The sequence below is a fragment of the Hippichthys cyanospilos genome, chromosome 3 (genome assembly GCF_059441005.1).
Source record: "Hippichthys cyanospilos isolate Australia breed blue-spotted pipefish chromosome 3, RoL_Hcya_1.0, whole genome shotgun sequence".
NCBI classification, from domain to species: domain Eukaryota; kingdom Metazoa; phylum Chordata; class Actinopteri; order Syngnathiformes; family Syngnathidae; genus Hippichthys; species Hippichthys cyanospilos.
Window position 1 is genome coordinate 4,185,001 of NC_142371.1, and position 25,663 is coordinate 4,210,663.

The window sequence follows — 25,663 nt, forward strand, 5'->3', positions numbered from 1 at the left end:
TTGAGGGCTTCAAAGAGCCCAACAAGAGATACCACCCACCAACTGGCCGAAGCGTGGTGCCCAGCATGTATGTTTTCTTTGACTGTTGCAGGCAGCTCTCGCTGCAGATGGTCTCCTCTCTCATACCCCTCTTAAAAAATATATCACTCCCTTATGCATTCCGACTGCACTTCCACTCACCCGCACTCGCTCCCTTTCCTCCTCGTCTGCATTTTTCTGCCCAAATTGCAATCTAACTGCTTTTTAAGAGCTGTTTTGCTGGAGTTTAATCCTGCTCCCATCCCCTCCCGGCCTTTATTCCATTGTGAAAATCTTGGCTCAGGCCGAGACCCCTTTTAAGCGAGTGGACCCGCTCTTCTAAACCAGCGCCAGCTTCCCCGCCCTGCCTCCCCTCCTCTCCACTTGGCTGCTACCCTGAATCTCTAACCCAGTGCATTCTGCCCGATCAAAACCCCGCCCCGTCATTTGTCTGTTTATCATTCGCGCATCTGCACTCATGAGAAATCCACACCTCGCAGGGCACTACGTGATAAAGTGCTATTAATCACTGACATCATTCTGACACGGCTCTGTTTTGCCGCTTGTGTCAGCTGTCATCACTTTATCCCCTCCTTTCCCTTGCATCTTCTATCCCTTCGCTCGTGCTCTGCATCCCTGTGCGAGACTCACAGGACTTTGTGCCAGCTTGTCAGCATGACAGTGGGAGAAGAGGGACAACAGACAAAGGATTCAAAACATGTTTAAAAAAAAGTACAAAAGTACTGGTTGGCCTTCAGTTGCAAAAAAGTTGGCTACAGAAAGAATTGATGGAAGACAGCAATCAGCTTTTCTCAAAGGCTGTCATGCACAACTACGTCCATAGCTTGACTACGACATCCCAATCAGACAACTCGACTGCACAGGGGAATTTGACAACTGGCTGAGGTATACAGTATACGCCTCTCCTGACTTTTTAGCCTCTTTGGGCTATGCTTTTTTGGGCAATTTCTATCTTTTTTAAGTGTTTGAGTCTAAGGTTTTGACATATGTTGATCAATAAAATTTTTACGTACTAGAGTACAGCATTACTTTGGAGTGCTAGAGTGACTGAGAAATTCATTATGTTGTACAGATTGCCTTTTTGCAAGGCAGTGCTGTAACCCACATGTAAACACGTCTTCCTCACAGTTCTAAGCTTTGGGTTGAAATCTTGTCACCAGCCTTCTGTTTGGATCATTGATGGCTCTAACCTGTTCTTAGGTTTGAATATACGCAAACCTGCCTATGTTTTGTCCATCTACAGTATGCACTGGGATTGGCTGTCAGCAGTTTTAAGAGTGTTTGAACCATATAATCACTCTGTAAAAATGTTATATAAAGGATGTGACATGAACAGTTTTAAATAGGTAAAATGTGTGATTTTGCATTGAATCAATCCAGTATGGAGATACGTGTTCAAGTGTCTTTTATATGTGGGAGAGGTATGGCTTGGAAGAAAATGGCACATTTGCAGTACTGACAGCATCTTACCGATATGGTATGTTTATGTAAGATGGAGTTGATTTAAAAGTGCATAAAATGACCACAAAGAAGTCATTGCGTCATACGCTCTTGAAACGAGCTATACCATATCAATCAATTGTGATCCTGCTGACTTAAACTGAATTGTTCCACTTTCATATTGAGCTGTCCTTGAATCATTTCGCAGCCCACATATATAAAAATTGTATCAAATTGTCTTTAGTGGAGTTATACCTCCCATTTTACTGCTGAAGCTGAGTGCACATTCTCGTCGTCACATCCAGAGGTTGTCTTTGGAACATAGCTATATGAGTGCTACCAGCATTGCTGAAGTGATGAGAATATCACGCAGAAAATGGTCTGACCATTTGCCACACACTGGATCAAATTGGTCTGCATGGCCATCATTACAGAAGGACATGGATAGCTGGAACCATGTCCTGTGGTCTGATGAGACCAAGATAAACTTATTTGGTTAAGTTGGTATGAAGTGTGTGTGGTGGAAAGTTGGTGAGGGGCAGGTATAGAGTCAAGCATGTTGCTGAGAGTGTCATAGTCTGGGGCTGCATGAGTGCTGCCAGCAATGGGAAGTTACAGTTCATCGAGGGATACATGAATGCCCTATATATATATATATATATATATATATATATATATATATATATATATATATATATATATATATATATATATATATATATATATATATATATATACCAAGACTCTTGACAAGGAGAACAAGAATTAGCTCCAATATTACTCCCTAGCATGCATATAACAATGTTTTCGCTCCTGTTTCTTTGTGAATGGGGCTCACGTTGACGCTACTGTCACCTAAAAATGCCAAAGCACAACTTTCACCATATTTACTACACAGTTGGCATGTAATAGTATCCTCAATCTACTGAGCTGGCAAGCAGCAGTGATGTGAGCTGCATCAGTGGCTCCCAGAGTACCTGCTATAATAGAGTGGTATGCATTCAGGGAAGAAGGAAGGATGTAAAAAAAAAAAAAAAGGGAAGAGTAGAAGGAGGAGGCCAAGGGGGGTGAGACCAAGACTGCTGATGTGACACAGTCAATGCTGGAGCGAATATGAATGGTTCAGCTCACAGCCGCTGTGCTGCAGTGCCGACTGTGCATCTGCAAATACACTCCTTCTTCCACTGTCTTGCTCACACTTGCTGCACACTCACTGTCACGGTCCCACATCTTTAGGCTCACTGGTGGGCTGGGCAGAGGTATCTGGCAAAGGATAATTCTAGCATTGCTTTTGAACATAAACACACACGCACTTCTCATGCCGTGAGCTAGCGAACTGCCGACTATGTAGACGGGCCTGCAAGTGGTGGGCTAGGCTGGCAGGAGCGCAGGAAATAAAAAGGCATATGCAGAGAGGGGAAAAAGTGGAGGCTGGTATGTAATTGTCTGTACACATCAGCCAGCAGTGTTGACAAGATGTTGATTGAGCCAGTCTTGTCGTTTGGCTCCTGCTTATCCCGCCTTTGGTGTTTTTACTGCGAGACAGCTGCAGGCTGGATCTGTGTCATAGTCCCAGCCTTCTCTGTCCATCTGACTCGCTCCATCTCTTTGCTCCTTCTGTCTCACAGCCCTAATTTTCCCTCTCCGACTGCCACCAAATAACACTGTTTGGATGATGAGTTTTTATCAGTCAAACTTATTTTGCTGTGTGGATTAGTAAGAGGTGTGGAAAGCACACAACTGCGCAACATGTGACAGAATAGCTCCGTTACAAATGAGGCGAGCAAATAAATGTTTAATTAAAATTGATTAAAAATCCATAAAATGATGAGAAGAGAACGATACAGTTGCCTCCATCTCTTGCTTTTTCTAAAAGGCGGTGAAATGAAAACAAAGAAAGTCTCCATAAATTCTGCACTGGGTCTGGACTGAATGCCCTAGGGTGTCAATTAATTTAGTCTGGGGATTTGTGGCCTACTCTTCCTAATTGAGCCCATCGGAGACCCCCTTGGCTCTTCACGATAGGATAGGAAGTAGTGCACTTCATAATTAATACTTTTTTCCCCCTTTTATTATGATTATTTTTTAATGAGGGTTGTAATGTTGTTAGCGTACGCGTCTACAGTAAAAGGCCATTGATGCCATTGTTGATGTCTAATGTTAGCTGCTGGTGCGATGAGTAAGGGTGACAACCTAATTCAAAGAAGCACATTGAAGTAAATGCCGCACTGTTGTGTGTTTTTGAACACAGAACACAGCTCGCTCAATAAGAGTCTCATTAGTGTTACTCAATGTGTGTGCTTTTTGAAGCTTAGAGGTTAATGCTCGACTTGCCATCATCTTACTAGAGCTCTTTTTTTAATTTTACGCATAATTCTTTTTTTTCGTCAGCAGCCAAGTGTCTCTTCACAGAAAGCAGATGTGGTGTATTTTGGCCTCGCCTTGCAACCGATACACAAAAGCACAAAGACCACTTCTAATTAAACCTGTTTTAATATTCCTTTTCACATTTTCCTTTTCATGCCCTCCCCACATTAACAATGTTTTCTCTCTGTCCATAGAAAATAACTCCTGGTTATTAAACAAATTACTTTCTACCCCCATGGGAGCCATGTATCTACTCGAAACAATGAAGTGGTGAGATTGCCGCTTCTACATTCTTACAAAATCACCTTTACAATGTTTCTTTTTTTGTTTATTTATTTATTTTTTAATGTTTTGCTCCTTTTCCACTTCACAGCAAGGGCAGCTACAATGCAGGATCATCTTTATTGTCTTCCAGACAAGTTCAGGAGACAAATTCTTTTAACTGGGAAACCAAAGGCACTTAAGGTACAAAGTTAGCTAACATTAGAAAGTGTGGTTATGATTTCGGTTTTGCCTGTTCCAGAATTTCAAAACAAAAACTGATGCAACAAATTTCCTCACCAGGAACTATTTAGGGCATACCAAATGTAATTGCCAGTCAATCCGGTAACCGGCAGTTGCGTTAATACTTTATGCCAAATCCTATTTTGGATGACAGGTCAACAGCGCTATACTGGTCAATGCACTCACCATGATCCAGCCTTTTTTGATTGGTTACAGTATTCTGCCTTTGTAGTAAAATTTGGATCCCTTGACCCTGCAAATTGAGGTGACATGCGGCTGTACTGATTTTGTCCTGTAAAATGAATAATGAACCGCTTCCACTGAGCAGGCCCTGGAATATAGGAATGGAATTTGTGTTTGTTTGTTTGTTTGTTTTTACAACAGTATTATGACGAATGTTTTCGTACTACTGGGTACTGCTTGTGGAAAATAGTCACTAGCGACTGCTGTCGAGCCGTATAGTTGGTTAGAGTGCAATTGAAAAGGTGCATGCGACCTAATTTCCCTGTTCCTCTTGCATGTCAACTTTGCCGGGAGAAAAGTTTTTAATTTAACATCAAATGCCCATTTTGTTCATTTGATTTCTTGTAAGTGGAAACGTCCTTTTAACCCACAGATGAGCTGCCAGAAGAGGAGAGGCGGGGGGAGGAGGGCGGGTGGGCTGTTACCTGCTGGCCTCAATACTTCTGCTTTGTATTGAATAAAAGAAAGGAAGGAGAAAAACTCATTTCCTGAAATTCCATCTCTTAAGTGTTGATTAGTGAAGGAGTGTAATTAGAATGAAATGTGAAGTCAGGCTTTTTCAGATTGCACCGCTTCCCGAAGAAAAATCAGGCCATGATTAAGGAATAAATGATTAATGAGCGAGCTAATTAATCAATATATTATTAAAGCAGCAAGCAGCATGCGCAAGGAGTGGGCACGTTGGCGATGCATTAAATAGATGTGTTGTAACAAAAAAAGAAGATGTTGGCTCATGGTGTCCTTTTTTCACAGAAAAGCGCATGGATGGAGAAAAGTGACGGATGGGAGTGAAGCCTCTGCATCTGCCGGCAGCCTCTGGTGTGAGAGCCCTGACCTCAGAATACTGCATTTGCAAGTTCCGCTGCTTATCTCGAGGTCGGGTCGAGAGGTTGTGAGCGAGGGAGGGCGGCGTGGCAAAGCATGAGCCCGCCGCGCTAATGATGTTTGCTCTGCTAAGACGACACCATGTGATGCACAGTCAACATCTCTGACTATGCAAAAGTTCCTGAGCGAAGCCCCCCCCCCACCTCATGCTCTCCCCCCTGTCGTTAACTAGGACAGCCCATCAATCTTTGATAATGTGCAGCGTGGGTCTCTCCTGTGTGACCGAGCTGATGAGACATCACAGCAGGGTTTGATGTATAAATGTAACTGTGATATACTGGACGGCTTCAAGTCAGGTTTGACCTTTTTTTTGCGCCGGATATTAATGACTACAGTGAAAGAATGAACTATCTGTGTGATACATCCCTCCCAGTGGAGCTCGGCACACTTTATCTTTTTGGCACGGGCTTCCTCCGCTACCTTTTGCTCAGCTTTCATGTCTGCCAAAAGTCCCCTGAGCTGGCACACAACGGGATGCGGGACGCAAAAAATATTATTTCATAAGCGGATGGGTTTATTGTTTCTTTTAAAATGTGGCATTGCTCTTTAAAGCTGTGTTTTCACCCTCCCCCACGACACCAGGAAACTCGTCCTCAAAGCTGCAGTATGAGAAAAAGATCTTTCATCCTGGCATATCTTCCCTGGCATTTACTGGTGGCCTTATTAAGAGCCTTGTGAGTGACTGAGGCACGGCGTACTGGGGACTCTCGGGGAAGCTGTAACATGCTGGGGGCAAAACCATGATATTGTTTATCAGCCTGCATTGCTTAAAAACAAATTACTATGGATGCATTTCTCCCAAGCTCACATCACTTATTTATTTATTTATTTATTTATTTATTTATTTATTTATTTATTTTTTGCTTAAGCAGTCTAGTCAACACCAAACTATGACACAAACTTACAAATGCGCATTAATTACAGACACAACATAAACAAAGTAAATTTATTGATAAAGAACAACCGCCAGAATGTTATTTAGAAAAACAACCCTAAATGATGCAAATTAACAAATGTTTTGCTCACACAATACATTATAGCCTTTAGCAGTGGTTCTTAAATGGAGGTATGAGTACTCCTGAGGGTATGTGAAAGCACTTCAGGGAGTGAAATGTGATCATGGGGTGATCAGGGGTTGCGTACATATCGGCAACTCTAAATTGCTTTTTTTAATGCTGATTTAGGAATAGTACATTTTTCTTTTAAATTAAAATCAAATTTGTTGAATAATTAAGCAACTTATTAATAAACTGTGTTATAGTGACTCCTTTACAAGACCTTGCAAGTCTCTAATTTGTTAACTTTTGTAGAGATACACGTTCTTATTAATGACACAACTTTCCAGCAGACAAGTCATAAATAAAAACAGGTGTTACTAAATCTATCTTCTGGAGTTGCTGAATTAAATCAGACACATATGGCACAGCATTGTTTTAAATCTCTCTCTCTTTGTCTCACTTTTTTTTTTTTTTTACTCCACCGAAAAAAGAATCACATGGGGTACATCATTAAAACACGTTGGGGAAACACTGACCTACAGCAAAAAAAAAAAATACCCATAAGGTAAATAATATGTGTCTGTTACCACTCGCTGCTAGTCAACCCAGATAAGAAAAAGTGTGGTAGAAAACTGATTATTGGCTGCAGAGTGTAAAGTTACAATATTGTTTCAGATGCGGATACGCAGTTGAAGTGCTGCATATGTGTTGTCTTTATAACTTTGTGGGATACAATTGTTATGCTTCTTGATGCTTATTCTTTTATTTCTGTTTTTCAAGATGGTGCCACCTTCTGTTCTCAAACATACCGTAGCATTGCATGCTTCTTCACCATCAAGTGTCTGTGAATGGGTCTTTGTAACAGTGGCTGGTTTCCTCATTCAGCATGCACCATTGGACATATGGTGGCTGTGTGTTGGGATGTGTGATGGCATAGAATGTGGAGGGTTGGTCTCTCGACCTCGGCTTGGCCTCTCGCACCTCACCACCCGCCGCACTTAAGTCTGCTGGTTTGATTGACTTAAACACTTCATTGTGCGCTTTGCATTGGTGTTTAAACTTGTGTATGGCCCTTGGTTGGGACAGATGTGCACTAAAGAACTAGTGTACAAATCACAGAGCACGTGTCCTTTCTCAGGCTACACCCCAACCTTCGCAGGCAAACCTCATTTTGTATGCCAAGCCTGTCTAATAGCTCTTTTTGTTTCTTTCCCTGAAATGGCTGAAGTGGAGTCTGTCATTTAGCCAAAGTTAGCTTGGCTACTAAGCTAGTGTTCTTCATAACACTGAAAGTAAACACGATGTAGAAAATGTCTGCAGGCAAACTTTCATTTAGCATGCCAAGCCTGTCCAATAGATCTTTTTGTTTCTTTCCCTGAAATGGCTGGAGAGGAGTTTGTCAATTGCCCAAAGTTAGCTTGGATTGGCTCCTCACAACACTGAAAAGTAAACCCCACGCAGAAAAGGGATTTAAAGCCATCTAGCATGTCACTTAGCCTGTTTCTCCATTTTCTCTGCAAAATTCGACTTCAAGCAAGGGACCTCCAGTTTCTGGCTGCGACAAACAAGTGAAGCGTTGCAGGCTCCTCAGCCCATCTGGTGTGATGATCGATCATTAGATCGAGCGTGTAAACTCCCTCACGTTGCCCGCTGGCTAGCACTGATCCCATATCAACTTCGCAGGATATGGTATGAATCACAGGAAGTTAAGATCGATCCATAAAGATTGTGCCGCTTGATTACAGATGAAAAAGAAAAAAATCCAATTTGGCTTAGCCCCTTGGATGCCCAGACGCACGACTGTTTGTGTGAGCGCGTGGCTTCGTGTCTATTAACAGCTTTTACTTTGAAAAGCTTTCTCCCTTGCTGATTTGAGCCCTTCATTCGTCACCTTCACTCCTTCACTTTGCTCTGCCCGTCCTGCACTAAAAGCGCCTTTCTTAAGGGAGTCGTCTCCTAATTCTTAATTAAAACAGTCTCCAACTGCCCAACCCAGCATCCCAGGGGCTGGCTGAAAGCAGCTTAGAACAATCAAGAGGACGGATTAGAAGTGAGAAGAAAAGCTGAGGTAGAAGCAAAGAAGGGATAGGGGGAGAAACAACAACAGGAATGAGGTGGCGGGTTGAAAAATATAGCAAGGAGGGAAAGAAATGACCCCTTTCCTTTATCCCCTGATCCTCTGTCCTCCCCCCACCCCCTTTACTCAATGGCTCCCTCCCGCCCTCTCTGAGCTCTGGAGTCTTGGCCTGACCTATTGACATTCAGCTTCTCGGCAGATTAAGCAGCGAATGGAGCCTCTGGAAAGGGTAAACACAGTGGAGGAACAATGACCAACAGGAGGCAACCTTATTGGATTCTAATTAACCGCCAGGAGAGATGGCTCAGGGCGTGTTAAGTGCTGTGGGACACAAGTTAGAGCCCCAAACATCAAGGAAGCAGCACAACTCCCATCACTTTGTTGTACGGCTTCATTTAGCTCTCTTTTCCAATCCCTCCACTCCCTCTCTCCATCTATTTGCCAGCTGTTTCCACATCTGACCCGGGAAAATGGCAAACTGATTCTCATTAAGGCACTCCTCAGAGATCCATTTGCATTCCTTCTTTCCAACTCACCATTTCTTTGAACAACCCAGCACTCAAAGATCTTTGGTTTGAGCGATAAGTATATAATAGGATGGAAACACCCGAGTGAACTATTTGATAACTGAACATACTGAATTATGTGGAGTCAGGTGGAGGAGAGGTAGGGGAATCTGCTTTTCCTTTACTCTCTTTGGAGGTGAATATCAGTGACCACGAACCTCCAGATGTGACAGACCCCTCTCGGTATTTCCCTCTCTCCCAATTAAACAGCTCACTCGTTGGCTCATTTTTAAATGTGAACTTTATCATTGGAGCAGTGGGGCCCTCAGCCTTTGAGTGGTCCCCTGATTAAGCACTCTCACAATGGTCCAGAGTCCTCTTGCATATGGAACCACAAGCACTAATGAGACTGCTTTCATTAATAGTGTGAGTGGGCCCAGGACCGGAGACACAAATGTGTGCGTGTGGGTGTGTGTGTGTTGGATGGGGGGGACAGACCCCGCCAGAGACAGGCCACTGTCACCTCAGCAGCCACACAAAGCGATTCATTAATTGGTGAGAAACACACACACACACACACACTTTGCTGTGAATACACAGGCGAGTGTGATGGGTATTCCACGAACCCGCACTGCTTGTTAGCACATTACCTGGGATCAAAGAGGCAAAGGCTGCAAAGAGGAATCATTATATGCGACGGAAAACTGCAACTCCATGTTACAGAATGCCTATCCTTCGGCAAAATAGCAGTCTCGTCCGTTTTTTTACAAAACTTACAAAACAACCTGTTCTCTTGCCATCATCATGTGAGTCTTTTGATAGCTCAAGAACATTTTTTTCCTGCCTCGATTCAAGTGGGAATGAATTAGACTTCACTTGTGATCCAGCCCTGGAGGTATAAAAGAGCCGCATGACCGCTACCCATTTCCACACCATTACCACAACAGTCGTGGCTGTATTAGGTTGAAATAGGCCATTGGTTTCTCTTATCCCCTACAAAAACTAGTCAGGACCAGTTCTGAGATGCACCTTTTTTTTTTTAAAGCAAAACATCATGCATCTAATGACTGCAACACAGCCCTTTAAACCCTATAGAAGAGCACAAGAGATACAATGTGCCCCATACTTCCAGGAGTTAGACAAAGGCCCCCTGTGGAAATTGTCTTTTAAAGAACTTCCCAGCACAATCACTTACTGTTGTGTATCAAAATGAGCTTTCAAAGAAAGGCTGAAGTTTCTGAAGCCATGAAAGGTTCATCTGAAGTATGACACTTCAAGAGCCTCCGCCCAGCACTTTGCATGAGCCAACAACCAGCCCTTGCTGTTCCTCAATCTTTTGCTCAGCTGTTTAACTGTCCGCTGATTGAGGGGCTTCATTAGGGGCCTATTTATCTTTCCATGTATTGCAGTCCTGAAAGACCACTGACAAGCTCAGTACTAATAGTAGTATAGTAATAGTAGCTAACGTAAATATAACGTTAAGGCAGCACGGCGGCTGGGTGGTGATCAGTAATTTTCATGTACAGTCTATACTTTTTTTTTTTTATTTGCCATTTGCCGTTGACTGAAAATGACCACAATTGGTCGGGGCTCAGGTAACAACCAATTACAGCTCGCCTGTTTTCTGAGTTAAGTCATGTAACAATCCCATAGCTGAACCGTCATTTTTTGTTACCTAAGTGTATGATTTCATTTTCAGTGGAGAATGTGATTTTAAAGGTATTGATTGTGCATAGAAAAACAATTTTGTTATAAAATTAACAATTACAGTCACAATTGGTTATTTATTTTTTGTGATGAAAGTGTCTCCATACGTTTCATAAGAGGCTCTGAAAGGCAATTCGAATATGTATTCATGTGTTATGTTTCGAAATATGACAAATATGTCTTCACTCAAAGGCTATTTTTGACCAATTCATTTTCATTGTCCCCCTCTTTTGTAAAAGTGGGTCACAACCTAATAACTAAAAATAAATAGGACAATTTAAGTTCACAGGGTGACAACAGATGAGCAGTTAACAAAGAATTTTTAGTGGAGCCTCAAAAGCTAAATTTCTCTGTGATGGAACATTTCACAAACTGACCAAAATTTCCATGAAATGAGTTATTTAAAGAGGTTGAAACCACCACAATGCAGGAAAGTGTTCTGCGTGGCCTGGCTCCTGAATACAACATGGTGCAAATTGGCAGTTCAAGAATATAGGCGGACGTGAGATATGTTTCACCAGTTAAGTTCAAAAGCCTTTCAAAATATTCAAACTCTTCATGAATGTCAACTGAGAATGTCTTTTTACACAAATAAGCTAGTTATGAATCTTAAAACAAGTGTTTTTGTCATTTAGGCTCACTTTCTCGTTAACAAAATTCATGCTGTGTTACTCAGAGGGAGTACTTTTTTTCTAATCACTGTACAGCAATGTATTTATGTTTACACTTGGATGACAGTTACCAAATTGACTCGATTTCCGTTCCTGCAATGTGAATATTTGCCAGATATCTACGAGTGTTGTGGAAGAGTAGAGTTTGTCCTTCAAGTTTCCAAGCAAACATGCATGCACACACACCTAGTCTGACTTCTTTGATAGTTTGCTATGCGGTGGCTCTGAAGCACAATACCACCTAAACCAAAGAGAGAGCCGACTCGACCCGGTGACCTAACAAGGAGACCCTCCCAAACAAGCCACAACAAACATCTTGCTGAAGCCACGCTGCAGCTTTGATGCAAGCAAGCAGCGTGGAACTCTCATCCTTTTTCTTTTTTCAAACATCTCCCATTTCTGCCATGTCTAGTGGGTGTATTAAACACAATTCCACCTGCACTAGGGCTGCATGCACCTCAAAGAGCAATCTGAGAAAAGGGCTTTTCCATCTTATCACTTAGCTCTTCTGTTGCCAGCGCCCCCCTCTAGCCTCGCCCCATCTTTTTTAAACCTCCTTTTAACATGATCACTTGAATCTATAAAATAGAGAAGAGCGTGCCTATCACAATTTGTATACTCGTGTGAATTTCCTTTGCAGCTTTTTGTTTTATTCAGCTATGCGCGTAATTGCTGTTTCACTTATATAATTAGCGCCAAAAAGTAAACGGCTGCCGTAGCCCAGTCTCTCCCCTTTGCCCCTCCCTTTGCATCTACTGAGGAAACAAATTATGGAGAACAATAGGTACAAATGGCTCCTGCACCAAACCCCATGATGGATGCAGCCCCGCATCTCATCCCTTTCTCACTTACTCTCCCTCCCTTCTTCATTATGTTCAGCGTTATATGGCTCTGCTTGGAAATAGTGGCCCGATCAAGCACTTTCCTGCCCAACTATTTTTTCATTGTATGCTTTGTCTCCTGTTTCGGGAAACGGCCCCGTGTTCGCATTGACATCGTCGTATTAAGCGGCTCTGCCTTTTTCCAGCCATTTCATCCCTCCGCTGTTGTCTCTACTGGCATTCCCTTCTTTTCTATCCTCCAGTGCATTCACAGAACACGCCTGGGACTTTCTAAAGCAAACATCATGTACCGTAGCCCATCTGTGGATAGTCTGAGCAGGGAACAATCAGTCCCTCTCCTCTGCTTCGTTCCTCCTTCAACCCCCTGGGATCCGCGCAGAAGTGGGATGCCTCAGTCAGACGGGTGCAATGTGCCGGAACAATGGTTTGGGCCGCTTCATTCTTACCAGGGGTGTTAAGTTCACCTCAGCCAGCTTGGCAAGCGCTTATCCGACAGTTACTGGCCTCCTTACCACACTTTCCCGGGAATGTGGCAGAAGAAGCCTCCCACGATACGCATCTACATCGCTACCCACACGCACACGGCCGCCCCGCACATGTCCAAGTAGACACCTGAGAGCTAATGTTTGGCCCGCAGGTGCTTGAATATCAACTTTCCATAAATCCCCTTCGGTGCATGCGGTGTTGTTTTCTTTCACCCCTGCCACGCCAAAAAGAAAGAAAAGCAGCAAGTTTGTTTTACACCAATTCAAGCATATCCATTACCTGAAATGTTCAGCTCCTGGCAGTAAATCCCTTTGACCCCTTCCCATTCTTTCTGTCTGCCTCTCTCCCGCCCCTTATTCCCATGCTGAGCCCATGGCGGTTTGCACATTGCTTTTTGAGGCCAAAACGACAGCAGGGGAGAGAGAGCCAGAGAACACCTTTCTTTACTCCCGCCTCAACAGCCACCCACATACGCCGTTCCTTGTGTTTCTACAACGCTCAATAACATTAACATGTTTCGCCATTGGGGGAAGTCGCGGTTAAAAGCCGGATCGATACGCTATGACTGACATCCTTCAGTTGATAGCAAATTGGCTGCCGTCTTTCTCGGACCTCCCGGGGCGCGAAAAAATATCAGTAGCGCGGGATAGAATTATAAATAAAAGACGCCTCATGCAGCCGTTTGTCTGCAACACAAGACAGACAAAACGACTACAAGTGGTACTGATGTGCGGCCAAGGTTCACGTTTGAGTCACCAAGACAATATTGGCCCTGGCAAGCCGAGCTCTTTAAACAACAAGATGATAAGATTGCTGTGGCTGAACCTACAATTAGGCTGTTTTTCACTGCAACTTGAGAAATATCTCAGATTCCAATGTTATTTGCAAAGTGCTAGGGTCTACAGTATTCCTTTTCCTTCGGCCAAAAGCAGTCACATTTATTTGTTTCTTCTTAACACACTTCCTTAAATCCGATGTGATGCTTCTCTTTTTAATTTCAACTAAATTACTGGGCAGCCGTGCATGGATCATTATTTATTTATTTTTTTATAAGGAAGCAATTTTGGTTTGACTTGCTATTTTCTTTAAATCAAGCTTCATGCCAAACAATAAAGAAGACAAAACCATCCCAATATTGAGACATTATTATGTACATCGCAAAACTTTGTACACTTTGGTGTAAAATAGTACAAATACCATGGCTAATATTGAATATTTTTTTGACTTCAACGTTTTAATCTTGGATGATGGTCAGCATTGCGCTGTTCTGATGTTTTTGCCTTCACTAAATTGCATTTGTAGCCATTGTCGTATTTTATGTCTAGATACATTATAATTGTGATACTATTTGCTGCTCCGTAGGTCTGCCTCTCTGCCTGAACACGAAAAGTCTACTGTACACCTAAGCTCTTATTTTGGATCAGCATACTTAAAGACTCCTTGTTTGCCTTGTTGAAAATGGTTGGTAGGGTTGTTTATTTGTCACCGTGAAGGAAAGCATCACTCATGATAGGTGGGCTTGGGGGATAACCGCCATTGAGAAAAAACAAAACAAAAGAAACCACATTTTTCATAACCTCAAAGTGACATTCTCTGAGATCACGATTTGGGCCACAAATTGATACACTGCTTCACCCTTTCCTAAAAAAACCAATGACACATGGAGCACTTTTCCCCCTACGTAGAGTTTCGAAAGTTATGTCCTGTCCTTGGCGCATGATTAATTAGACAATTGGACTTTGACTAATCATTGCAGAAAGGGCACAAAGCCCTGAAGATGCCGCACACTCATGTCAACTTATCATCACAATGCGTGCCCTTGACCCCGGTGACTACTTATGAACATGCGTCGGTGAGTTCATGGTGACTCATTTATGAAGAATGAGCGTATGTCATCAGCCCAGAGCATCCTGCAGAACACTTCAGACGTTCTACTGTTTAAAGATGGCAGTCAAATGTCCTCCTTTTTTTGCAGGAAAAAAGAGGCAAAGGTAGAAATCTACCGAAACGTGTTTTCCCTCATAATCCTCCTTCAGCTGAGCTATGTTTGATCCAACAGTAAGGAACACAAGATAACGCATATTGCTGTGCCGCGCTAGACACATTTCAATTTTCAATGCATGGGTGTGCGCATGGACACCAGTTATGAAATTTCTCTCTTGCCTGATTGAAGGATAAAAAGTAATCTGTTACTTTATTATTGTTGTGTGCCGACGGTATATATATCTTGAGCAAGAAGTGACGTTGGGTGTGTGAGGCAGTGTGTATGTGTGTGAATGCGGAAGAAGGGGATATACATGGAAGCCAACTTCTCAAAATATCTTCCACTGTATAAACGTGACTTCATCCCTTGAGGTGCTGTTTTAATGACGTGCGCAGAATTAATTCTCAGTCTCCCCCTTTTTTCCATTACGTTGTTTGCGAAGCAGAATGAAAGAGTAAACAAGTTTGTGTCGCACGCTGACGATCCAGCCTGAGGTGGAGTCGCCCGGGAAGATGTCTCCAGGCGAAGGCAGGAAGCTGACACGGCCTCCTTCTATTGTCCCCCTTTTTCTTTGTCATTTCCTCCTCGGATGCGCTGACTGGCCCAGAGGGAGACAAGGTGAGGATGTGCACAAGGAAAACGCAAAGGCAAAAGAGGATGGGCGGGCTGAAGAGGACAAGTGCCATCAACAGTTAGCTACCTGGCTTCCCGTGCTGGGTCAGACTAGAGAACACGACCGGCTAATTTGCTAACAGCTGATAACAATGCATAGGGACATACTGCCAAGTTCTTTATCTGTGTTTACCCAAATGGCAAAGCTGATTAGAGGCAGGCGACATTATGAAGTGCCATTGTTTCCTTTCTCCTTTGCACACGTGTAGGGCCTGCTTATGAAGGATCACAAAGCAATGTGTGCAACGTGTCTACAGGATGAGGAGAAAGCAGCAGGCCATTGTTTAGCAGCTCGGTCATTCATTACTGTTTGTTTGCGCGTGCCTACTGCATAAAATGAGTGTTTAGAGGGAATAGGAGCAAATTACAGTGCTTTGAAGAAACCCCAATGCCTCAAATAGTGGATTTTATTCACATAGACCGCATAGACAGCACTGATGCGCTTGAATGTAAAAAGTTGCAATGGGCTTTGCGGCACGCAAGACATGGTGGCGTACTGAGAAGGTTCCATTTGATGCCCCCGCTATACAGAACAGTTTAGGGGCTGAAATTTGACTAACCTTTACGTTTGGCACATCTTAGTATTGGCACAGGATGTGCAATGTGATTTTGGTAAATATGATCAAAAGATTTTAAGTGCTGCATGTCATCATATTTTATTCACAAATACAATGACAACATGTATGTAGCCATGGAGGGTCAAACTGATACGAACGCTCCAAGCAGGCGATCCATGTGCGTGCTTGAGGACCATAATTTGTGATCGCCCGGGCCATGTTAATATCAATCAACAAAAATAGAGCCCCACAAATTGGCCTGCTTTTGTTCAGCTTTGTTTGCATTTTATAGATAGATAGATAGATAGATAGATAGATAGATAGATAGATAGATAGATAGATAGATAGATAGATAGATAGATAGATAGATAGATAGATAGATAGATAGATAGATAGATAGATAGATAGATAGATAGATAGATAGATAGATAGATAGATAGATAGATAGATGTGGAGAATCTAAATACGTTAAATACAACATTGCAACAACAAAAACCAATACACAGATAGACAGGAAGTCAAAGTAAGCTAAAATGCATCTTAGCCATGAGTATGTCTTTTAAATAATGCAAGACACTCCTCTCCAGGAGTCAGCTGTATCCAGATTCTGCTGGATCGGCACTATGCAACCCGTGTCAAACGCCGGCTGGCTGGAACTCCTGCCAACAAACTTTCTACCACTAAGCTAAGGAAATAAAACAAGGATGAGTGGCGGGCGGTGACGGCGGGGGAAGCTAAGAGGAAGGATGGCCGCGCGTGTTCGACAAGGGGCGGAAAAGGTTAACGACGCGCTGCCGCTTGTCCCCTGTGTTTTCCCGCCGAGTGCAATCATTAAGACACTGGTGACACATCTAAGCCTTATGCCTGCAACAAGACTCTCTACCCTCTTCCTCCACAAGAATTCAAAGACCCTTGGCTCATGAAATATGCACACTTTCTTAAAGTCGCCCTATTGGGGGCCAGACTATCAGTGGGACCACAAACACGTCTGCATCTCAAAAAGATGAGACAAATCTCTAGTAATGGGCAAGTGGGGAGATGACGGTTGGTAACAGCTTCTATGTAGGTGTGTGAGTGTGTCGGCTCATTAAAAAGATGCGCTCGCATGTCCCCGTGACCCGTTGTCATACGTTCACCAAAAAGCCAGGGAAAGAGGGAAAAAGACTTCTCGGAAGGAATAAGGTACTTTTTTCCATGGCGTTGCACCATGGAGTGGCGACAACTTAAAGAGGAAGCAGGAGAAAATCTCAGCACTCAGCCTTTGAACTCCGCCCAATGAGAAACAAGCTCCCCAAAGCAAAAAAAAAAAAAGGTTTCTAAAGAAGCGCTCGCAGAAGATTACTCAGAATACTGATGCAGTGTGGAATCAAATTCCTCAGGGCGCAAAAAGGGGACTTTCTGGGAAAGTGAATTGCAAGTGGGGAACAAGACTGTATACACCCTGCGTGCAACCATGGGATATGGACACATTGTGATGTAACAAAAAATGGTGACAAAAATGAGCAATTGAAATTCAATCAGCACCAAATTACACTTTCTATTTCACTTTTCCATTACTTGCCTTGGATTGGGACTTACACCTTCTCCGTCACTTATCCTCTACTTGCCTCGGATTGAGCGATCTGTTTTCTGCTACAAAATAGCGCTGAGAAAAACTGTAAATCAATGCATCCGTTAGACAATGAGGGTCTTTTACTTTCAAATCTCACCATGTGATGACATTTGGTGGTATAAAATACCTAATGGCGTCAAAAAAAAAAAAAAAAAAAAATCAATAGCAAGTATAGTTTTCGAGCCGGATCATAGCTAAAAGACCGGGGCAACACAATGCATTTGTGGTTAGTGTATGTGCCTCACAGTTCTGAGGTTCTGGGTTTAATGCAGCTCTGGCCTATGGATTTGGCATCTTATCTTACATTTGTTTTCTTCCTCCCATATGCCAAACATATGAATGTTAAATTCAGTGAAAATGAAATTGGCCAACAAATAATGGGATTTTTTTTTTAAATCCAACATATAGATTGTTCTTTATTCATGCTAATTCTGGATTTATTTTTAGTGCGGAAACAGTTCTTGAGTAAGTTGGAAGTTGTAATGATCATGTGTAAACTTTATCAAAATAATAATAAGTTCTCCAAGGTGTCTTACACCCTAATTAGGGCAGCTGCTACCATTTTTTATGATTTGTGTGTGCGTGAGTGTGACTGTGTAGAATGTGCGCTGCATTTAGGAGGAGGAGGGGTGAAGTGCCACTGTCTGGCTACCGGCTCTTCCCTCCTTCTCATCCAGCTGTTGCTCGTCTGTCAGAGACCAAAAGGTCTGCTGGCATCCCATCAGACCATCCCTCCCCCCTCAGCCCCCACTAATGACGGAATCATGGGGAGTGAAGGGGGGGCTAATGGTGCAGGGGTATGCCCAACAAATGGCTTTTAAGCAAACATACCATTTGTTAATTAACCTGAAATTCTGGCATGATATTCTGTCACCCCCCCCCCCCCCTCCTCCTCCACACACACTTTCAACACACACACTTTCAAGGTGTTCAATTATTACACTTGTACACTCTATATGTGTGTGAGAGAGTGTTTTTCTTTAACAGCGCTGGAACAATGCTGATAAGTCACAGTCTCTCAGTGTTAATTACTTCAAGTTATTTTTTGCATCAGGACATATTGTTAGCAGTCAGTCGGCAGCCAAGTCAGGCGTTGAAAGAGAAAAAAGTTTTGGATGAAGCACTAATAGAAGGTGAAGTGTCTTTTACGTCATTAATCTGTTCAACACGATGAGATGTTTTCAGGAGTATTTTGTCATAATGAATAGCTAGTGTGTGTGTGTGTGGGGGGGGGGGGGTACCTTATTCAATTTCTTATTAGATTTACGCACACGGAAAATGGCAGGCCAAATCAAAATCATTTGGATCGCTTAAAATCCAAATTTCTTGTGTCTTTGTTCCTTTTTTTTTTTTTTGCTTGTCTCCCTTACACAGAGCATTTAGTTTGTCACACATTTTTTTTTCTCAACTTTCCCTTCCGTGTCATCTCCACGCGCTACCTCGCGAACCCCTGCCAAGAATCCAAGCAAAGTGCGCATAATCCACTCACTGCCACTCCGCTCGCAACACAATGTGGATCCCACAGATGCAATCACGCTGCCCGCGAACTAATTGCATGCGTAATTCCACAGATAACGCGGTGCATCGCCTAACAGTGTGGATGATGAGTTGTCCTGCATGGAACGGCGCGCCGCACGGGCAGCCTTGGCGCAGCCCGCCCCAGGACCCACTAAAATGTCGTTGTAATATAAGCGCGAACAGATAAAGAGTATGCTTACCTGAGGCCATAAGGCAAAAGATGAGGTAAAGCACGACCATTGTAGTTGTTGATAAACGCTTGCTCCGTCTGTTTCGTGCGCGGCTCCTTGTGGTCCACTCAGTCGCTCGCACGCACTCCCGTGATATTATCCACTCGAGTGCAATCGCTGAGAATATGTCCCAACACTTGGTGGAAATCTAGTCACAGATGCATGTTTCCTCACTCCTGATAACTTTCCACTCTGCGGAATCAAAGCCTCGGGCTGCAAGCGCGGTCCACTTGCTCACTGCTGCGCGCTCTCCTCTTGGACTGTGGGCGCTTGTGATGATGGAGCCGGCTGAAGTTGCTTCTCTCCTCCTCCTCTTTTTCCTCCGTGTGAGTGACTCTTTCGCTGTGATGTATGGAACGCACGCACCTCTCATGCACACGCACACTCCTCTCTTCTTCTTGCCAATGGGAGACGCGCACTGACACTCTCTGTTGGGGTCTTACACCACATTTGGCACCAAGCTGAGTGTGTGGAGCCCCTCTGCCTCACGCACGCCGGTGGAGCGGTGGGAAGGATGGGCTAATCTCCCACCCCCACCCTCTCCCCCGCCTTTTGGGGCCCCCTATTGGCTAAGATGGCGTCAAGGGGAGGTCTTCGTTTGAAACTGTTATCCGGAGTTAACCGTGTGCTTGAATAAACATTTTGCTGAGGGCATGCCGTCGTCATAATCGGGTGGCAAATACACCATTGGCGTTTCTGGGCCATTTTTCTGCCAGTTTTATTGTATGTATATTTTAAAACAAGCTAGAAAAGTGGATATACTTGGTCGAATATTACTTTTCAACCTGCAGAAATTCTGCATTCTGTTGCGATTTCCTCCGTCTAATAACTTCGCTCCCACTTCAATGATGATATGCTACAAAAAGAAATGACTTCACACAGCCCATTTCACTGCATATCCAACAATCAATCTATTGATCAACCAGTCAGTGAATAGATCAATTGCCATTGCATTACCCATATTTCTTACATCATCGTCTTAAAGATTTTAAAATATTAATGAGTAAACTACGGTAGAGCGTAGAAGTCTTTAAAAATTATATCCTCAGGCAAAGTATAACACTTGAAAAATATTCAAGGAAAACTACAAAGTAGTTGCTACTTCTCACAACTAATCTTTAAAGAAGACCACTATGTCATTCGTCCTTGAATTCCCCCAAATTTGCAACTTCAAACAGATCAAAATGTTATCATTCTTCATTCAGTCAATCAATGAATTGAATCCTTTTCCACAAATCCATTTTTAATAGATTTCTTCCACACTAGGAATCGTGTAGTCATACCCTAAAACTAAAATCCACTAAATAAACCATCAGCTTTAGAACTTTATGGTGTGTTTGTCAAACGATCGTCCACCGTAACGTCAGCGTTAGTTCAGTCATAGGGTAATAAAATGCATCTATCCTTCGAGATTGAATTTATCTCTGATCACAACAACCCTAATGAGATCAAGACTGGAATCTCCGATTGCTGCCTTTATAAACATAATAATGCTCTGTAACCGAACTGAATTTATAGTACTAATCCTTCAATCTGCAAATTAAATTTGTGGTGTTAGTAGTTTGCAGAAGCGCCAAACAACACTGGATCATGCTGAGAACTGTTTTTTTATCGTGCCCTGCTCATGTACTTTGTAGTTCAATAAGCTGACCAACAATAATAGAAACACACAGTAAAAACGTTTTTTTCTGTCTTGCAGTACTCACAAAACCAGGCAAGACAAACAAAGTCAGACCGAAACATGAAGGCGAGCCCCCGAGCAGTTGACTGAGTTATACTACAAGCCTCCTCCCCTGACATCCTCAAACCCGAGAGTGCTCAGATCCATACACAGAGCAGTTGTGGACACATACAATTAAAATTGGGTCGCCGTGGTTGTTTTCATGAGCATTCTCACTAAGTTATAAAGTGTCACGAAAAGCAACAAAATGCTCTGTTTGACTTGCACTATTTTTTCTTTGAAAGGGTCTCTTTTGAAAGTTCTTCTTCCGACTGCTCTTGAGGAATACACATTGCGTTACACGCGGCACAAATCCAAAGAAAAAGCAGAAAATTCTTTGATGGGGAGGTCTTGTGCAATGGCTTGCATATGGTTTGAACTCCAAAGTTTTCTGACTTGAGAAGGGTATTCACTATGCTTGATACCAACCTTATCCTGGATGGCAAATTAACTCATTCATTTGACAAGCCAGTAAAAAAAAGGATGGCATCTATACTTGTCACTGGCAGTGAATGAGTTAAACGTTCTTCCGCAAAATGTCACCTTAGTTCGTGGCAGAATCATTTATTTGCTGACAGTAAGGCATGTTCATTCTTTATTACATGTCAGTGATAGTAGTATAATTAACCCAAAAGGGATCTTCAACATCTATAGCCGTCAATGGCAGTGAACGAGTTAAAAGGCACGGGCACAGATTCCAGTCACATTTTGGTACACCCCATTTTTTATTTATTCAAACAATGAAAAAAATGGATTATTAACCTCTTCATATGGATATAACTACACCGACATCTAAATTCAGATTTCATACCCCTAACTGGTGAATATGATTTTTACTTGAGAAGAATTGAACCAGTTAAACTCAAAATTGTTTCTTTCACTGCCAAGCATTTGAATCAAAGTAAATTGCCAGAGTAAAATGGTGCCTTTTAAAAAAAAAAAAAACTATTTTGTTTCATGTGGAAAGAAAACGGACTTTATTCCAGGAGCTGTTTGATCTCAAGTGAGTCGATGTCGTGTGGCGATTGCACACAAAGAGAAGAAGAATCGTTATCATATTTCAACGAACACGAAGGCCTTTTATTGAGAGATGAAAACAATGCAGTGTATCACTCGCCTGTGGCTGCTAATAGATGCACCCTTTCACCTGCTTCATTAGTTATTCAAGGATCTATTGATTAACCCAAAAATAATAGGCCTGGCACTCATCCACTTAAATAATTTTTCACGTGTGTGTTTTGTACCGGGCAAGCAACCTTTATTTAGCATCCACACATCCCCTAAATTCACACACACAGACAGCACACATGCACCCAGTAAACACGGCCAGGTGGTGAGAGCTCCAGAAGAGTGTGAAAAATTCATCAAAGTGGACACACTCAGGATGGGTGTAGCATTTGTGGACTTGGGGGGGGGGGGGGGGGGGATTTTGTCACCCAGCTCTCCAAGAAAAAAAGCAAAAAACAAAACCGTAGGTCTTTAGACCCCAGGGCAGGTCTTTTCTGTTTATTGCCTCTCACTAATGCAAACATAAGGGTCCCCTGCTAGTAAACACATGTTGATGGGAGAAACAGCTTGCACAGCCGGGAAGCCGACTGAGGTTAGTGCGAAGGAACACATGGATGAGCGCTGCGTGTGTATAAATGTGTGTTTGCCCTGGAATCCACACTATTGTGCTATTTTTACAAACATCACAGAAGCATCCAGCTCGCATGTTGGTGCTCGGAGCTAGGAGATTGAAACAAATCGCGTGTGTGTGTGTGAGGACCTCGTGTTTGCGTGTGAATCCGTCGCTGATTGACTGGAGGTAGGATGACGGGTGCGGGGATGCTGGTTTAGCTGTGAAAAGCAGCGGGGCGCCTCAACCAGTTGTGCCGTGCTAATAAAATCGACATCCATTGTGTAGATACTGTCAGCATTCGACTCGACGCTTGCGTTGACATGTGTGATGTCACACAGATGGAAGGTGGATGAGGGCAAATGATACCATCCAATGTGAGTCTTAATTACGCTGGCCACCGCGGCATCGAATGGAGGGCGCCCATACTCCCCAAGCTTTTGACTGTGTGAATAATTGATGAATAAAAAGGGGATTTTCAGCAGTGGGTTTATTAATAATAGATAGGGTTTGATATTTACTAAACTGTTCAGCGGGAGAAAGGGGTGACAGTTTGGATGTCGTCTGCATGGTAATCGTAAGGAGGTAATAAATAAGGCATGAAGCGGCAATATATGGAAATGGGATTCATAAGGAAATGAGAATAATTTAACAAAATATTATGATGACCTCGGGTCAATTAAAAAAGATGATGTCCGTCATGCTGGGCTTTAAACTCAAACTTCTTGCTCCCTCTTTGGTGTTATTAGGTGGAGGGTAGCCGTGTGTTTAGCTTAAGCGAACAGGAGACTGAATAAATCAATCCTGCTATCTTGCCGAGGTAAAGAAGACATTTTTCTTTCATAAGTAAACAGAATGAGCCACGGGTTGAAGAATGTTTTTGTTTAGTTTGAAAACCTTGAGCTGGGTGGGAACATTTGGCATGACTTTCCATCATAACGCACACATTCTTTACATTCTGAATCATGAACTGTTCTTTTGTTGAGAAAAGTTGCTACTGTACATTATTCCTGCCGACTGGAGTGGTGATCCAGTAGTGCAAGGACTTCCTCTGATGGTGGCAAAAGAATAACCGCCTTTGAATAGTTCGGTTGTATTTAACTATTTCGCACTTGGCGTTTTTATCATTGGAAGTGTTTCTTTTGAAACTTTTAATTAGGCAGCATTTTCATTCAAAGAGGAAGTCAGCGCAAACTTTTTCGTTACAATAAATATGAGTCCTATGCATCTCCGCTAGTCCACATATGACAATCTGGTTACTATTACACTTGTGGAATATGAATCAAGCAGCAAAATCTACTCATTTTATCCATTTCAGTGTGTGACAATTCAAAAGAATGAAATCGCAATCGCTCAGAGCTCAGCCGATCAACCACCAGTTTTCTCAATTAGGTCATGTGACGTTTGCAAGCCGAACCAGGATTGGTTATATCTTGATCTCTGAGCATTTGTCATGTCATTTTTGGGCACTTTCAAAAATTCACTCTCGCTTCTGCACTAGTCTGAGAGTGGTATGTTTGGTGAGGCAGCGTGCTCAACCCCTTTGTAAATTTCTGAAAGCAGCTTTTGTTCTAAACCAATCAGCAGCCGTGCTTATACTGTTTCCAGCTGTACTACCCACCTCAGACTGGGTTCCCAGTCTGAGCGCCGAGTGCACGCATGTTTTTGAAATTCCAAACGGCACAGTTGAGCAAGGTACACTGACTTTTCAAATATTTGGAATGAACCAGTCCGATCGGGTGTGTCTTGACCTCCACAGCGGAGGCTCTGTTGAAGTCGAGAGCAACTCACCGAACCCTGAGGGTTCGATCAAAACCCGAGTTAATAACCACTGGTTTTAACTTACTTAACTATTTACTTAATGAAGTTAACTGGTTTTAACTTACTTTACTCTGACAGGCATCGGATGGACACATCCATACTCAGGTGCTCCATATATGGCAGCAGCCAAAACATTGCGAAATATATAAAACCCACACACATTGTTATTTTTTTGTTGAAAAAGATCATGTTAGATACTCATCTCAGTGTTTTTTGAGACAAAACGCTGTCTGAAAGCTAGCGAGGCAATGTTGGCTTAGCAATTGGGGACTTAGGAGAATTATTGCATACCCTCTTGTATTGATTCAACTCACACGCATCGCACAGAAAAGAAAAAAAAGATCCCACACATTTAGTATCAAATCGAATCAAATCAAATAGAATAGAATGTCTTTATTCTCGTTGTGCACAGGTATACAATGAAATTGGAAATTTAGGCATTCAAGATGAAAAGGAGCATGAAAAAGGTTTCTGAAAAGCGTCGCACATTTTTCCAGGTGACGATCTTATAAGCCATACATAAAGCGACTTGAAAACATCTCAGCAAGTTTAGCGCGACGGCATAACGTACGCTCATTTATGTATCAGACGGTTAAATTAGAGCTTCAAACTGCTAGATTGATGAACATATGCACCCCGTGTCCACTTTGGGTCCCGGAGGGTTGCAAGGTTTATGCTACTCGCCATATGAGAAACATTACACTAGCTTTTACTGTAATTGTGATATTGAATGTTGAGTGGATCAGTGTCAACCATAACTCCAACCGCTGCGCCACGCTCGTAACTCACGCAGACATATACACCTTTCTCAAGGAGGTGCTATCCCCTCGCAATTCAAAACCACTCACTCTTTCCCTCCGTTCCACTACTATGACGTCAACCTAATGCCCTGCCATGAAATCTGCAATTGTGCATTTTCTCCGTGTGTGATTGACGAGCAGAAGAGGGCCATTAAAGCTCAACCTGGACCCGCGGTTCACTCTGCAGTCTATAGGAATATTTTCAGCCTCATATCAAATCCATGTCCTCTGCCCTAATATCAGGATATGACTCTGCCCACCCATGGATTCTGTTTTCGTCTGTAATGAAAGTCTCCCGGGGGATCGAGTGGAGGGATTCTTTTCCTCGAGGGTCAAGGAGAGGTTGAGGCTTTTGGTTCAAACGCC

General features: G+C 42.8%; 1 protein-coding gene across 2 annotated transcripts in view; it reads right to left on the minus strand.

Moving 5' to 3' along the window:
- LOC148425531 (kin of IRRE-like protein 1) overlaps nt 1-19,811 on the minus strand; it is a 42,284-nt gene extending 22,473 nt beyond the window's left edge. For both annotated transcript variants that reach the window (XM_088411502.1, XM_088411501.1), the window contains exon 1: nt 19,309-19,811. In XM_088411502.1, coding sequence (XP_088267628.1) covers nt 19,309-19,348 — 40 coding nt within the window. In that variant the 5' untranslated portion in view covers nt 19,349-19,811. The remainder of the gene's footprint in view (nt 1-19,308) is intronic.
- Between the last annotated feature and the right edge of the window lie 5,852 nt (nt 19,812-25,663).